Here is a 12,977-nt window from a genome sequence, read left to right on the forward strand (position 1 = left end):
TTTGCAGACATATTTACAAAGTTGTGTTCATCAGTCTGTTGTATTTTAATAAAATAATTAAAACGCAAAAAGTTTATCAATCGGTCGAAAGCTTCAGAAACCAAAGAAAAATCACGAACTGAAAGAAATAATCATGATGATATATGACTCAAATTCCCACATAAGACGATTTTGGCTATTTCTTTTATAGAACCTACTGATGTACAATAACAATAAATTAGCCATGTACGATCAATTCAAATAATTAGAGGAAGATGTAAATATAAACAATAAAATGCTTTCTTTGATGATTCATGCGGGTTATTAAGGTAGCGATCTTTGCAGAAAAAAAAATTACAAAATGCGGATTGTGTATTTTTTCTGCAGTGCTGCCTCCGAGTATTTCGAATTAGTAGCTCAACTGGCACAACAGTCCAATAGAAATAATATAGTACATGTAAACGAATTAGTTCAACTTACTTCTCTACATTCGAAAAACAGTAAAGATATCACAATCCATGCCTTTGACTATATATATATATATATATATATATATATATATATATATATATATATATATATATATATATATAATATATATATATATATATATATATATATATATATATATATATATATATATATATATATATATATATATATATATATATATATATATATATATATATATTCATGTGCATGAATTAGGTCTTTATTTGATAGGTTTTGTGTAAAACCTTAACAGGTCTTGAAAGAATATAAAATCAATAGAAAGTTTGTAAATTTTCTTTGATCATTAAAGCTACAACATTAATGAGAAATACATGTATTGAACATCGTTTTCACAATCCATATTTCCTCCATCCAGGTCAGCGTATGTACATTACAAATCACAAATTGTTTTATCAATGTACAATATTTCCTTTCTAAATTTTGTATATTGATAACTTTTATATGGCTGATAAGGAATATAGGGGAGGGGAGGAATGTTACATTTGTTGATGCTTTGTACATTGCACACTTCAAACTTCCGAAAACGCGAAACGCGAGGTGTCTCGACACGACACAATCCAATTGACTGTACTGCAGTCAAACTTAATGTCTTTTATCTAAATAAACTTTGGCTGGGACTAGCAAAACCGGGCATGACTTTATACAAAGAATCGAAATTAATTACGGAATATGGGTCAATGTGATAAGATGGAATCCATAGTTTATCATAAAGGAATAATATGGCCAGCGGGGTCTCTTTTCTGTTGTTTATCTTGGTTTGGGCAACAGGAGGTATGTAAACTGCATGTAACCACTTGAGAAATAAAGGAAACGCCTTGTAGTCAAATTCTTAGGTGATAACAATGAATTTAAATTAATTTTTTAGGAAGTGCAGTCAAGGGTGTGACAAAAAAGATGATTTTGTTTAAAACGATTTCTAGTTTCTTTGAGGTGTTCAAACATAAAATCGACCGAATCCCTTTGACCATAATTATATACTAAGTATGTATATAATGACATTCCAGGGGTTTCCAAATCTAATCCTCAAATACATTCACATGTTTGATGTTTGTATATGCATGGATTCCAGTACTCGATGCATTATTGTTTTAGTTATTGCAAATTGTCCTAGTGGTTACACTCAACATGGCAACTCCTGTTACGTCATAAACCGTGTCCAGGCATCTTGGGCTCAAGCAAGTGTGAGTACATTTCGACCTACTTCTCCATTATGCAGAGGCTCGTAACATAATTGGTACTTAGGTATAAGACAGTGCTTAAGTAGGACTTGGGTACATTCCTAGACTTAAGTCTGTAACTAGGAGAGTGCTTAGCTAGGACAATTTACCTAACACCTAGGCGACCGGTAGAGGTGACTTTAAAAGCTTAGCTTAAGTTTACACAAATATAGAAGTTTTATTGCTAATGATTGCTCATGATTCAGCAATTGAATACAGGATTTTAATCGCATAATTTACACGAAATATCTTTATATTAAGTGAGGTAAGATGTAGAACAAAAGATAGAAAGAAATCCATTACCTAAATCACCACGCCACAGGCAGTCTTCAAGAACACTAAACTAGTGAATAATCGTCAAAAAAGAAGTAGTAGTAGAGTAAATACATTGACTGAGATTCGTCGCTTTAAGCTTTTTAAAAATGTTAGGTACTAAATATTCTTATGTTACCTTGAATTTTGTGTCCGTACATTGACTTTTATCCCCATCTAATATCAAAGATATCAATCGCTTGCATCTATGTATAAACAATATATTAACCTAAGACAATGATTTATTACCAATACATTTGAATTCGATATAAGACATGAAAAACTATTTTTAAATTTTTTTTACATAAGCATGACTTAGCCAAGATATTGCTAAGTTTGCTTTATGTTACGGTATAAGCCAAACTTAAGTATAACTTATGCAGGTCCTAAGATTCCACGTAAGTCCTACCTGTGACACTACTAAATTCAATATCTTGGACCATCCTTTAAAAAATGCTTGCTTGGAATTGTCACTTGGGGGTTACTAGACCCAATAGGGAGGGGGATTTATTTTTTTAATTTTTCAAACTTGAAATTTAACTGATTGAAATTTGGAAAAATAAATATACATTATCCATATAAAAAAAAAGTTCTTTATTTTTTGCTAATAAAATTTCATTAGCGGGGGATATTTCAATGAGGCGAGAGGCAATTCCAAACGAACAATAAATATATTTTGACCTTTGCATGCTTCATGTCACGAACCTCAAAATCCGAATTTACAGTCTACAACCAAGTAGGCGTAAATCGTGTAAACAACGTCATGAGATTGTTGATTTAGATAGGTACACGACAGTGACGTGGCGAAAATGTCTGGTTGACGTGTTTGTATGGATAATTTTCTTATGCTTATACCGTTCTAAATCGGCAAAAATCCTTGGAATATTAAGTGAACAAATTTCGAAAAATTCCAACCTTTTGAAGGTCAAACTGCAGAGACGAGTATACTGCCATTGCAACGTCTGAAATTCTAACAGAGGAAATATTATTCTACATGACAAAAGTCTGATCCCATCAGAAAAACGGTAGCACGTCTGATGTAGCACAGGTCGTAATAATCCGTATAGATTATATCCTTCTTCCCTGAGTAAAGATTAATTTTAAAGGATTCCCTTGATTTTTTTTTCAAAGTGCGTAATTTTTTCAAAGTGCGTTGCCACAAACCATGCAATAAAATATTAGAACATGTACTTATTTTTGGATACCGTCGGCCCTAAACCACACCAGGCTATGCAGATAAGTCAATAGGGCGGTATGTATGCAGTCTGTCTGCACAGTTTAGTGTGTTATTAAGAGAGCAATAATATCCATGCAAGCTGTAAATAATAAATTAAATTAGCAGCGACGTCATTTTGATAACTAGGTGAAATAGATGTACCACACTTTCATGAGACTTTGAAAAATTCAATTTTTTTATATAATATTATATAATTGGTACAGATACCTTTGTATTCATTTGGGAAAAAATGTCGATATGAATTTTGAGATACTTTTAATTTTGTAATAGTAAAGCGGTTCTTTGAAACCGTGATATTGTCACTTAAATTGTTTCTGCTTTGTCAACAGCCTGACAATATGTACTCACGAGTACACACGCATTATTAGTCTCAATATTTCATTTCCTAATTCTGTTTAAATAGATTTACTGTCATGCAATCCAAGCAGAACTTGTATCCATAGAAACCAAGGATGAGGATACATTTCTCCACAACTTTCTACAGAACCATGGATGTACGGTCAGAAATTAAAACAATCGTATATACATGTATTTAGATCTATCCACTTTTATCTTAAAACGAAATATTACAAGAACTTGTAATTGTTACTAGTACTAGTTACATGTTGTACTACATCAATTAACCCACATAGCAGGCACAGTGTCATGTTGTAAATTTTGTATTTATACCTACTCAGTAAATTCAAAATTTACAACATGACGACAGAATGATGAAATCATTTCTATTAATAGATATTTTCCCGTCCTAAAATAATAATACTTATCATTGATTACACAACAGGAAAGTATCTAACTAGTAAAAAGAAATTATAATTATCCACTCAAATTTTGTTTTCCAAATTAATTAGCCAACTTTGACCCTCCCCGGTTCTGGGTTGGGGGTAGTGACCTTCTTCAGGAGGGGGAGTGGACTTGGACCAAGACAGGGAGTGTGATTGGCTCTCAGGGTTTCTCTCACTGGGGCCCAGGGCAGCCAGACAATGGGGTGGAGCACCTAGACGAGCACTGCCTGGAGCTGGAGGCGGGCCACCACTGGCTGTGGAATGACGACGACTGTGAAGAGTTCAAACACTTCATCTGTGAAAAAGAGTGAGGCTTCTTTCTCTCTGTGTAGTTTATCGTCAAACTTCATAATGACGTACAATTTGATTACTAGTTTTATATTCTAGTCCTTACAATTTTTGCTTCGAAATCAACGGTTTATTTACTAAGTATTTTTTTTTTTATTTCATAACGAGTTTTTTTTTAATAATTATGAAAGTGTGGTTATACCGAGAATGCAAAAGTCTGTCTTGTGAATTTAAGAGAAAGCCATAAGTAAAGGAAGTCATTTTGTGTAACGAAATTCAGCAGCACCCATTTTTTCATGAAAACAGACCCTTTTTTGGATTTTGCGATTTAAAAAAAAAATCTTCGGAAATAAGCGAATTCTTCGGTAGTCATATTGTTTCTCTTTTCATTTTTCAGACTCTTTGATACAACACTCATTGGATAAACTTTCAAATTCATTGGTTATTAGATTGGAAAACAATTATTACCATTAAAGAGGGTTTTTTCTTTTCGTCGAGAATAAAGTAAATCAATTGTGGGTTTACTTAGATCGTCATTTTTGGGAGTTGATTTTAATCAACTCTCCTATGCAGTTACTCTGGCAAACCGAAAGTGAAACAGTGTTTGGACCTAAGCACAAATCATCACCGCTGACAAGACTTAGTTCTCGAAAATAATCGATAAATTCGCTGTAATGAATTATGAAGCACTGTTTTTCAAGGAAACTTATTTATAAATACCGTGAAAATAGTCAGATTATAAATGGTAGGAACAATTTAGATACTTTTTGTGGTGGTATGTATTCCTACGCTAGAGATTACTATAGTCTCGTTCAAACAGACGATCGGTGGTTTCCGTAAAATTTCGACAAGCAGAGAATCTCTCTTGCTTGTCGGAGATTAACGGAGAAAGCCGAGCGTCTGGTTGAACGAAACTAGAGTCCAGTATTTTGCTTGGATCCATACAATTTTTCAGAAATATTTCGATTACTGATACAAACATGTACGTTGATGGAATTAATAGTATCTTTAAATATTACACGACATGATTCATATGGGTTTTATCGAAATTATTTTCTGAAAAGTCCGAGTATTCATATTATAAAAATGTGCGTAATTCAAATACATACATGTATAAGCAGAGACATAAATATTTATGTCTCTGGTATAAAAACTAATTGCCATGCAAAATAACGTATCGTTGATTGTAAAATAAATAATCATCGATAAAAATCAAAAAATCAACTCCCGTCAGTACTTCAGTACTTTGATTCTGTTAGAGATTGCGAGAGAGAGAGAGAGAGAGAGAGAGAGAGAGAGAGAGAGAGAGAAAACCAGCAATTATCTCCATTATAGTGTGATTCCTTCTATTTCTTACGGAATTTAATTGTTAGTTTGTAAAATCTACATCCTGTTAATTTATTGGTTGAAACCAACATCAACTGAAACTGACATGATTTATCGATTGGTCGAAACCTATAGCGACCTGAGAAAATAGCGGGCTGCAGAAAATAATCATGACACGCTTAAATTCCTATAGAGGACGATTTGGCTGTTTCTTGTAGCTAACGTACTGATGTAAATCAACAGTTATAGAGTAAATTTAACTTACTGTTTAAAATTTGTTAAAAGAAAGATGTAAATATAAACAATAATAATTATGTTCTCTTTTGTAATTCATGCGAGTTATGAAGGAAGCGATCATTTCAGATTTTTTTTTTAATTCTGCGATGTCGCCACCTTCATTCCCCGCATGAATCACAAAAAATGCATTTATTGTTTAAATATTTACACTCAGTACACTTGTATATTTCCCTTAGACTTATCTTTGCATTGGAAATCTGTGAGGTTCAATTTTCAATAACATATTAAACCTTATCACGGCGTATGAGCACAAGTAAACGTCATCCTGCGTTTTGAATAAATATATTATTCAAGTTCAAACTTACATTACCAATTTGATATGTACTTGTAAAAAATAATAATCGTTTAATCATATTTATCATTATCTAATCTTGTCAAAGTTTCAATCTCTTACTATATTTTTGGCAGCGGAGTGAACTATGTAACATGTCTTATAGATGTTCCAGCTATTACAAGTATTCATATCCTTGACAAAAGGCGGATATTTAAGCATTGTATGTTTAATTTTGGATGTCGTTGGTCTTACAAAACACACCAAATCATCATACCGAACTAACGCGCGGTATTCAATTTGTCTGCACGGCCTGCATGTTGTTTTATAGCACCGACGACATCTAAAAATAAGCATCCAATGCTTACGGTGGCTAACTACACCGTGAAATATTTTCTCAAATCAGCAGAAATTTACTTGATTATGATAAATATCATAATGGATGAGAAGTGTTTAAATCTAATATGCAAAAAATGTGCAATTTTGGATGAAAAATTACATTTTCAAAAATGTAATTACGTTAACATGAACAAAAGCTCCAGGTGGATTCGAACTCATGATCTGCGGTTCAGAAGCCCAATACTTTGATATTGAGCTACGACGATATACTACTCAATCGAACGATATAAACAGTTTAACAAAACATTTAAATCGCCATCTTGTGACGTAGTGTCTTGAAAAGTATAAGTGTTGGTGTAGTGAGGTACCTTAAATACCGGTATATATTAGCAGGAGAACATAATTATTTTAATTGTTTACAGTATGAGTGGGCTTTGACAGTGGCTAAGTATAATATGGGTACATTTCGGTAAATCGATGCACTGGCATAGCTCTAACGCGATCATAAATACGAGAGATTTAAAAAAAAAAATTAATAACTTTAACACCTTTTGATAAAAAAGTACCAAAAGTCGAACTTGGTGCACGTGGATAACGTTTTATGTGTTGGATGGAATGGAACAGTGGGGTCTGCTTGGTACATTTTCCTCTCTCACCTGCACTATTTGGAACACTTGTCGAGTGTAGCACTAACGGTCTAACGGTATCCGATCGCAAATGAAATATTATTAACGTAAATACCTGTTAATTCAAGGAAACAGAAATCAAAATTTATCAGCAGAGCGTCATTGTGAAGCTACACAGGATGTTTGAAATCAATTTGCCAAACCATATCAAATAAATATGGAAAACGAATTTGGGATAGAATGACTCTGTATACAGTAGTACCCCCCCCCCCCCGGTTTTATCGGTAGATGACTAATAAATGGTGACAGCTCTCGTGAACGCTTCCTATCCCCTCTAGCATGCCTAATGCATTTTAAAGACAGCTTAATGAATATGAGGCAAAAATACATGGACGATATGAATAAAACCCACATCCAGAGTGTAAAAGAAAAGTCTCAGCTTGTTAGGAAAATGCAAATTATACATGAAGAGGGGGGGGGGGGGGCGGGGGCACTTGTGTGAGACCGTAAGCTAGGAGTCGCTGTCGGTTATATGATATGGAAGTGTAATGTGTAAATTAGGTAGACTAACTTTGTACCCCTAGCGTTATTTTTTCTCAACAAGAATGTGGTCTTCTTCGAATGCAGAAATGTTGTTGTGTCATTTCATGACGGCGTACAGTTCATGTGTACATATACATAGCGAATTTTCCGAATCGAGGGATAATATCAGATGTCAGGGGTCATCTCAAACAAAGACTGAATTATATTCGTTTGTTGAGATACTTTTTCTCTCTCATAATGATGTCGGTTTAGTTTCCTTGAAAAAAAATTCAACATATGGAAACCATCCCAAATGTTGTTAAATTCGAGTTTTTAGATGAGGCAGTGACCATCACGAACTTGCAAAAATGCGTATTTAGTTAAAACGCATAATTTTACTTTACGCCTAGCATTTACAGTCTATTAATATGGGAAGTTGTATACTTCAGCTGGGTGTAATTTATGATAGAAAATCATTTCATATGGCCATTTTTTGGTAATAGCGTGTTGTGCTATTTTTAAATTGTGTCCTTTAGAATAAATTTAAAGCTTTCAACGTAAAAAATCATCACAGGAGTTCCTTAGAAAGCACATTGCCAGTATGTCTGTCCTTTATCGCATTTCTTCAGACGTGAACATTAAAACTGTTCTCACAGTAACCCCCTTTTTGTTCACCACATTCAAAGCTAGATGTATGTAGTAGTGAGAATAGTCCAACGTCCTTCAAAGGCCACAGGTGGTGGCAAATTTTGCAGAACAACATATAAAAAAAAAATTCTGAAGAAATCAGAACATATATAATGATTGTATGTGTATGCAAAATAGTTTGAAGCATAATAGAGTAAAAATAAATTAAAGCGTGGAGCCAAATGCTTGGGTTTGATTTGATCTTTAATGAATATGGAAGCGAGTAAGCTACGTTGATAGGAGTTTGGCCTTGCTGTTCTCATGCGTTGTAGCCATTGTTATTCTGTATACATGTATACAAAAATGAATACAAAAGGATAAATGGCTACTATCTGTATGTTCAAAGTGAACATATCAATTTTTCTGTCCATCGTCTGGCTGTATACAAATGCTATCAACAGTTAACCAGTGATGATGTTTTAAAAAGTCAGTGTTTTTTGTCAGTGCACTTTGTACGGGTGCTCAAGTCTACCCAGGTATGTAAAAATTACCCTGTGTTACATTTCATGACCTAAATCCGTATAACACCACATCAAGAAATCAGCAATGTGATATGTTTAAGGTATTTAGTCGGGCAGGTGATGGTAAATATGTTTTTAGCCATATTATGGCTGAAATAGAAGGTATGTACAGTAACTACTATTTGTTAACTGATTTTTGATTACCAAAAACATCGAAAATGACAATATTCCATCTCTTTTAATTAAGGTGTCCTGTTTGGTGGATTTTTAAGATTAACTTTGTTTAAAATTAACGAACGACTTTACTGCATTATTTATTGCATATTTTTTTTAATTTAAGCTCTCTTGTCTGGCGTCGACGCCTGACCATCCATATGGAGCCCCTTCCTAACAACGCCCAAGATGTTGCACACTGCAGTCTGTGTGAAACTGCCGCCTTGTTGTTCTGTGAAGTTTGTGACATTAATTAGGGCCCCGCAAGGATTTGCGGGTGCCCTATAGTAATCACTCTGTCCGTCCGTCCTTCTGTCCGTCCGTCCGTCTGTCACTCTTCCGTCCACAAATTTCCTGTTTTTTTCTAATAACTTTTTTTATGGTTGCCCAATCAAGTTCAAATTTGGTATGGTAGTTCAGTAGGCAGAAATACATATTTTGATGCTAAGTTTGGTTCTCTATGTCTTCTGGTTTGGAGCTGGGGTGGTGGGGTAGATTCCTAACTATGCATAAGAAGAATGGGCAAAGAGAGATAACTGCTGAGAATGAATGGGCAAAGAGAGATAACTGCTGAGAATGTTACCATTGTATACATGGAAGGCTGTGCAATATTTGTCCTTTGGGATTAATTAACCTTCCACAGGAAGAAAATCCTAAGCTTTATCTTTATCTGTCACATTGAGATTAATTACTGCACTGCCTGTGTCTGCAAATGAACTTTGTTTTGAAGTTAAGGTCAATTTTGAATGATGTGTAGTATTGTGTACATTCTTTGAAATATGGATTTGAAATATAATATTCATATTTTTTTTGGTTAAAATACCGTACACAATGATTTATGATAGTTTTATTGAATAGAGGCAAAGCCTAGGTATCATTGCATTGGTATCAATTCTTTGTTTTTTTAACAAATCTTATTTCATCCCATGTTAACCCACTTTATCCCGTGGATATGACTCATTGGATATTTTTTTGATATTCCACAGTTGTGACTTTACAATGGGATTTGCCTAGGCATAATGAAGTAAAAATAATGTAGAGTTTTATAAACAGTGTAAACATTGATTGCGGTGTATAAAATATGGGATAAATAGAATCTCATGATTTGTAGTATAATATGATTTTTATCCAACTTGTGTGTTTTATCCCCTCACTAAGGCTCAAGAAAAAAACACTTTAATTGTTGGATGAAAATCATATCCAACTACAAATCACGAGATCCTATATATTCCAGTTCTTTACATCTTCTGCCGGGCATTTATTTTTCATCATTGTTAATATAAAGAGGATGGAATTCAAAGTTTTTTTCACTTCTCTATATTAATTGTCATAGCGGGGCCCTTCCTGACTGGTCAGTTTTCTAGTTTATGTAAAAAATGTGCAGACGGTCATCTATTTGATGCATCAAACGTTCACAGTGTGGTTTCACTAAAACAACACTGTACAACTGAAAATTATCCAAAATGTGGAGAACACGTCACCAAACCATGTGAGCTTCACTGTGAGCAATGTGATGTTCCTATCTGTGTGAAATGTGTGACACAACAGCATTCTGGTCATCGTGTTGTCGACTTTTCAGAAAACCTCCAAGAAAAGAAAGACAATTTATCAAACACCGACTTCCTGAGCAGACTGATTCTCTGTCGTCCTCGTCATCTTCAACAGCAGACGTATATACAAACCCGTTCCTACAGGAAGCCGCTGAGTTCTTTCACCCAAACAGGTCACCTCTGGATACATCTAAGGTTGTGGCTGCTATAGATACATCCAAGGTCCTTGCAGCTATAGATACATCCAAGGTAACTGCAGTGATAGATACAGGGCATGGCCATCTAAATAGTGTGGCTTGTCTGAACGATGAAAATATTTGGACCTGTGGCAATGACAAAATGATAAGACTTTACAACCTGCAGGGAGAACAGGTAAATTCAGTAAAAACCAAGTCGGGCAACAGACCAGAAGACATTGCAGTGGACCATGGTGGTGATCTTATTTATATCGATTACAAAGACAGAACTGTAAACATAGTGCAGAATACACTAACAGATTGCACTTACATCAGATTACAAGGGTGGAGTCCTCGCAGTGTCTGTAGTACCGTCTCTGGTGACCTCTTGGTAATCATGGACACTGATGATGAGAAAACAAAAATGGTGCGCTACTCTGGTTCCACAGAGAAGCAACAAATTCAATTTAATGACAAAGGCCAATCTCTCTTTTCATCCGGTGGCATCTTATGTTGTTGTGAGAATCAGAATCTGGATATCTGTGTGTCAGACTGTGACGCATATTTAGTAGTGGTCGTCAATCAGGGCGGGGAACTCCGATTTATGTACACAGGTTCTCCCTCTACTACCAAGCAATCGTTCAGTCCGCGCGGCATAACCGGAGACAGCCAAAGTCAGATCTTGATAGCAGATTTCAACAATAATTGTATCCACATCCTGGATCAGGACGGACAATTCCTCTGTGGTCTACAAGGTCCGTGGGGTTTGTGTGTGGACACCAGAGACAACCTCTTCGTGGCCGAGTGCTACACTTGTAAAGTTAAAAAAATCCAATATCGTTCGTGATTTATCCTAGGTTGCTGAAGGTTTCAAATAATCGATAAACAGGGCGTGTAGATTTCAGTCCTTTCAGTTTCTCCATGCAGAGCTATGAATTGCAGCCATTTTCCTTAAGAAATACATATTCCAGCGTCTTTGTCTAAGATAAAAATACGAATCGATTTTTGTAATATATTGTCCAATACATTTCATCAATAACAATTTTAATATTCAATCGTACAATTGCTGTAAATATAAGCAATAAGGAATCATTCGTTGACTATTAGGAGGTGATAACTGTCGGGGCTTTTCACACAATATACCAAAAGAATGTGTCATTGTTCCTTAAAAATGTCAACATAAAGACTGTATTTAGTGAGTAGAAATTTCATCGATTAATTTTGCACATTTTTAAAATTATAACCGTTATTTTGTTTCTGTTGGACGTGGAATGGGTAAAAAAATGTTTGTAATGCAAACGATTTTATCATAATATGGGTCTAAATATAGCAAAGCGATGCAATTGATGCAAAATCTTTCTTATTTACAGCTGTTTTTAAATGATTTTGTTGTCCCTGGGTCTTTTCTCCACAAATTTGAAACGTGTGAAGATGACATTTCAACGTTAAAAATGTCGCTTAAAAAAAAAAAAAAGGAGGGGTGACTAATCATGTACTTTTTCAAAATATTTTTTGGAGGAAAAAACCCCCAAAGTCCATTAATATGACAATGTTGTTTCAAACACTACTTTATACCTCATATTGCTAAGTCTTGCATGGTTCACTTTTTTCGTTCTGGATTATTGAATACAAGCATGCAGAGCTTTGGGTTCAAATCCTACTGGTGAAAACTGTTTTTTTAAAACATTTTTTAAATGTATGTTGATATAACATTTTGTTCACTTATAGATTACCGTATATTTTAATATGTCATAATTGATTTCTGTCGTATGAACACTATTTTCTGTTGTTATTATTACTAGTTTATTAAGATATACAATATTTAAGCATTGAATGCTTATTTTTGGATGTCGTCGGTCCTATGACACACCGTGAATGCGATGCTGACAATTTGAATACCGCGCGTAATGATAATTTGTCTGCGCCGCATTGGCGTGTCATAGGACCGACGACATCTAAAAATAAGCAATCAGTGCTTATATTTATATTCATAATGATGTTTATTTTTATAAAATATATGGGTATTGACAATTTGTCACTGTAAAATCATTATATTTACATCTACCAAGTATTATTACCTCTATTTCTTACAGAAACTTATAGTTAATTCATAGCATTATAAAAACAGCCACACTGAAATCTACAGAGACATACAAATACCTAAGAAAAAACACGGACTGA

General features: G+C 34.4%; 2 protein-coding genes across 2 annotated transcripts; both read left to right on the top strand.

Annotated features, from left to right (window-relative positions):
• The first annotated feature begins 1,211 nt into the window (after window positions 1–1,211).
• LOC105323123 (perlucin) lies at window positions 1,212–4,862 on the top strand. The gene is made up of 3 exons (XM_066070017.1): window positions 1,212–1,263; window positions 4,107–4,347; window positions 4,726–4,862. The coding sequence occupies exons 1-3, from the start codon at window positions 1,212–1,214 to the stop codon at window positions 4,751–4,753; spliced, it is 321 nt and encodes a 106-aa protein (XP_065926089.1). The 3' UTR covers window positions 4,754–4,862.
• A 3,955-nt stretch (window positions 4,863–8,817) lies between these two features.
• LOC117689755 (tripartite motif-containing protein 2-like) lies at window positions 8,818–11,643 on the top strand. Its single transcript, XM_034471636.2, has 2 exons — window positions 8,818–9,019; window positions 9,198–11,643. Exon 2 carries the CDS (start codon window positions 10,603–10,605, stop codon window positions 11,641–11,643), a length of 1,041 nt encoding a protein of 346 aa, XP_034327527.2. The 5' UTR covers window positions 8,818–9,019; window positions 9,198–10,602.
• Window positions 11,644–12,977: the final 1,334 nt, after the last annotated feature.

The sequence above is a fragment of the Magallana gigas genome, chromosome 8, assembly GCF_963853765.1.
Source record: "Magallana gigas chromosome 8, xbMagGiga1.1, whole genome shotgun sequence".
Classification (NCBI taxonomy): domain Eukaryota; kingdom Metazoa; phylum Mollusca; class Bivalvia; order Ostreida; family Ostreidae; genus Magallana; species Magallana gigas.

Coding starts and splice junctions, on each gene's coding strand:
- LOC105323123 (XM_066070017.1), top strand. CDS start 1,212: ATGGCCAGCGGGGTCTCTTTTCTGTTGTTTATCTTGGTTTGGGCAACA. Junction 1,264..4,106: donor CTTGGTTTGGGCAACAGGAG/GTATGTAAACTG, acceptor CAAATTAATTAG/CCAACTTTGACCCTCCCCGG. Junction 4,348..4,725: donor CACTTCATCTGTGAAAAAGA/GTGAGGCTTCTT, acceptor TTCATTTTTCAG/ACTCTTTGATACAACACTCA.
- LOC117689755 (XM_034471636.2), top strand. CDS start 10,603: ATGTGTGACACAACAGCATTCTGGTCATCGTGTTGTCGACTTTTCAGA.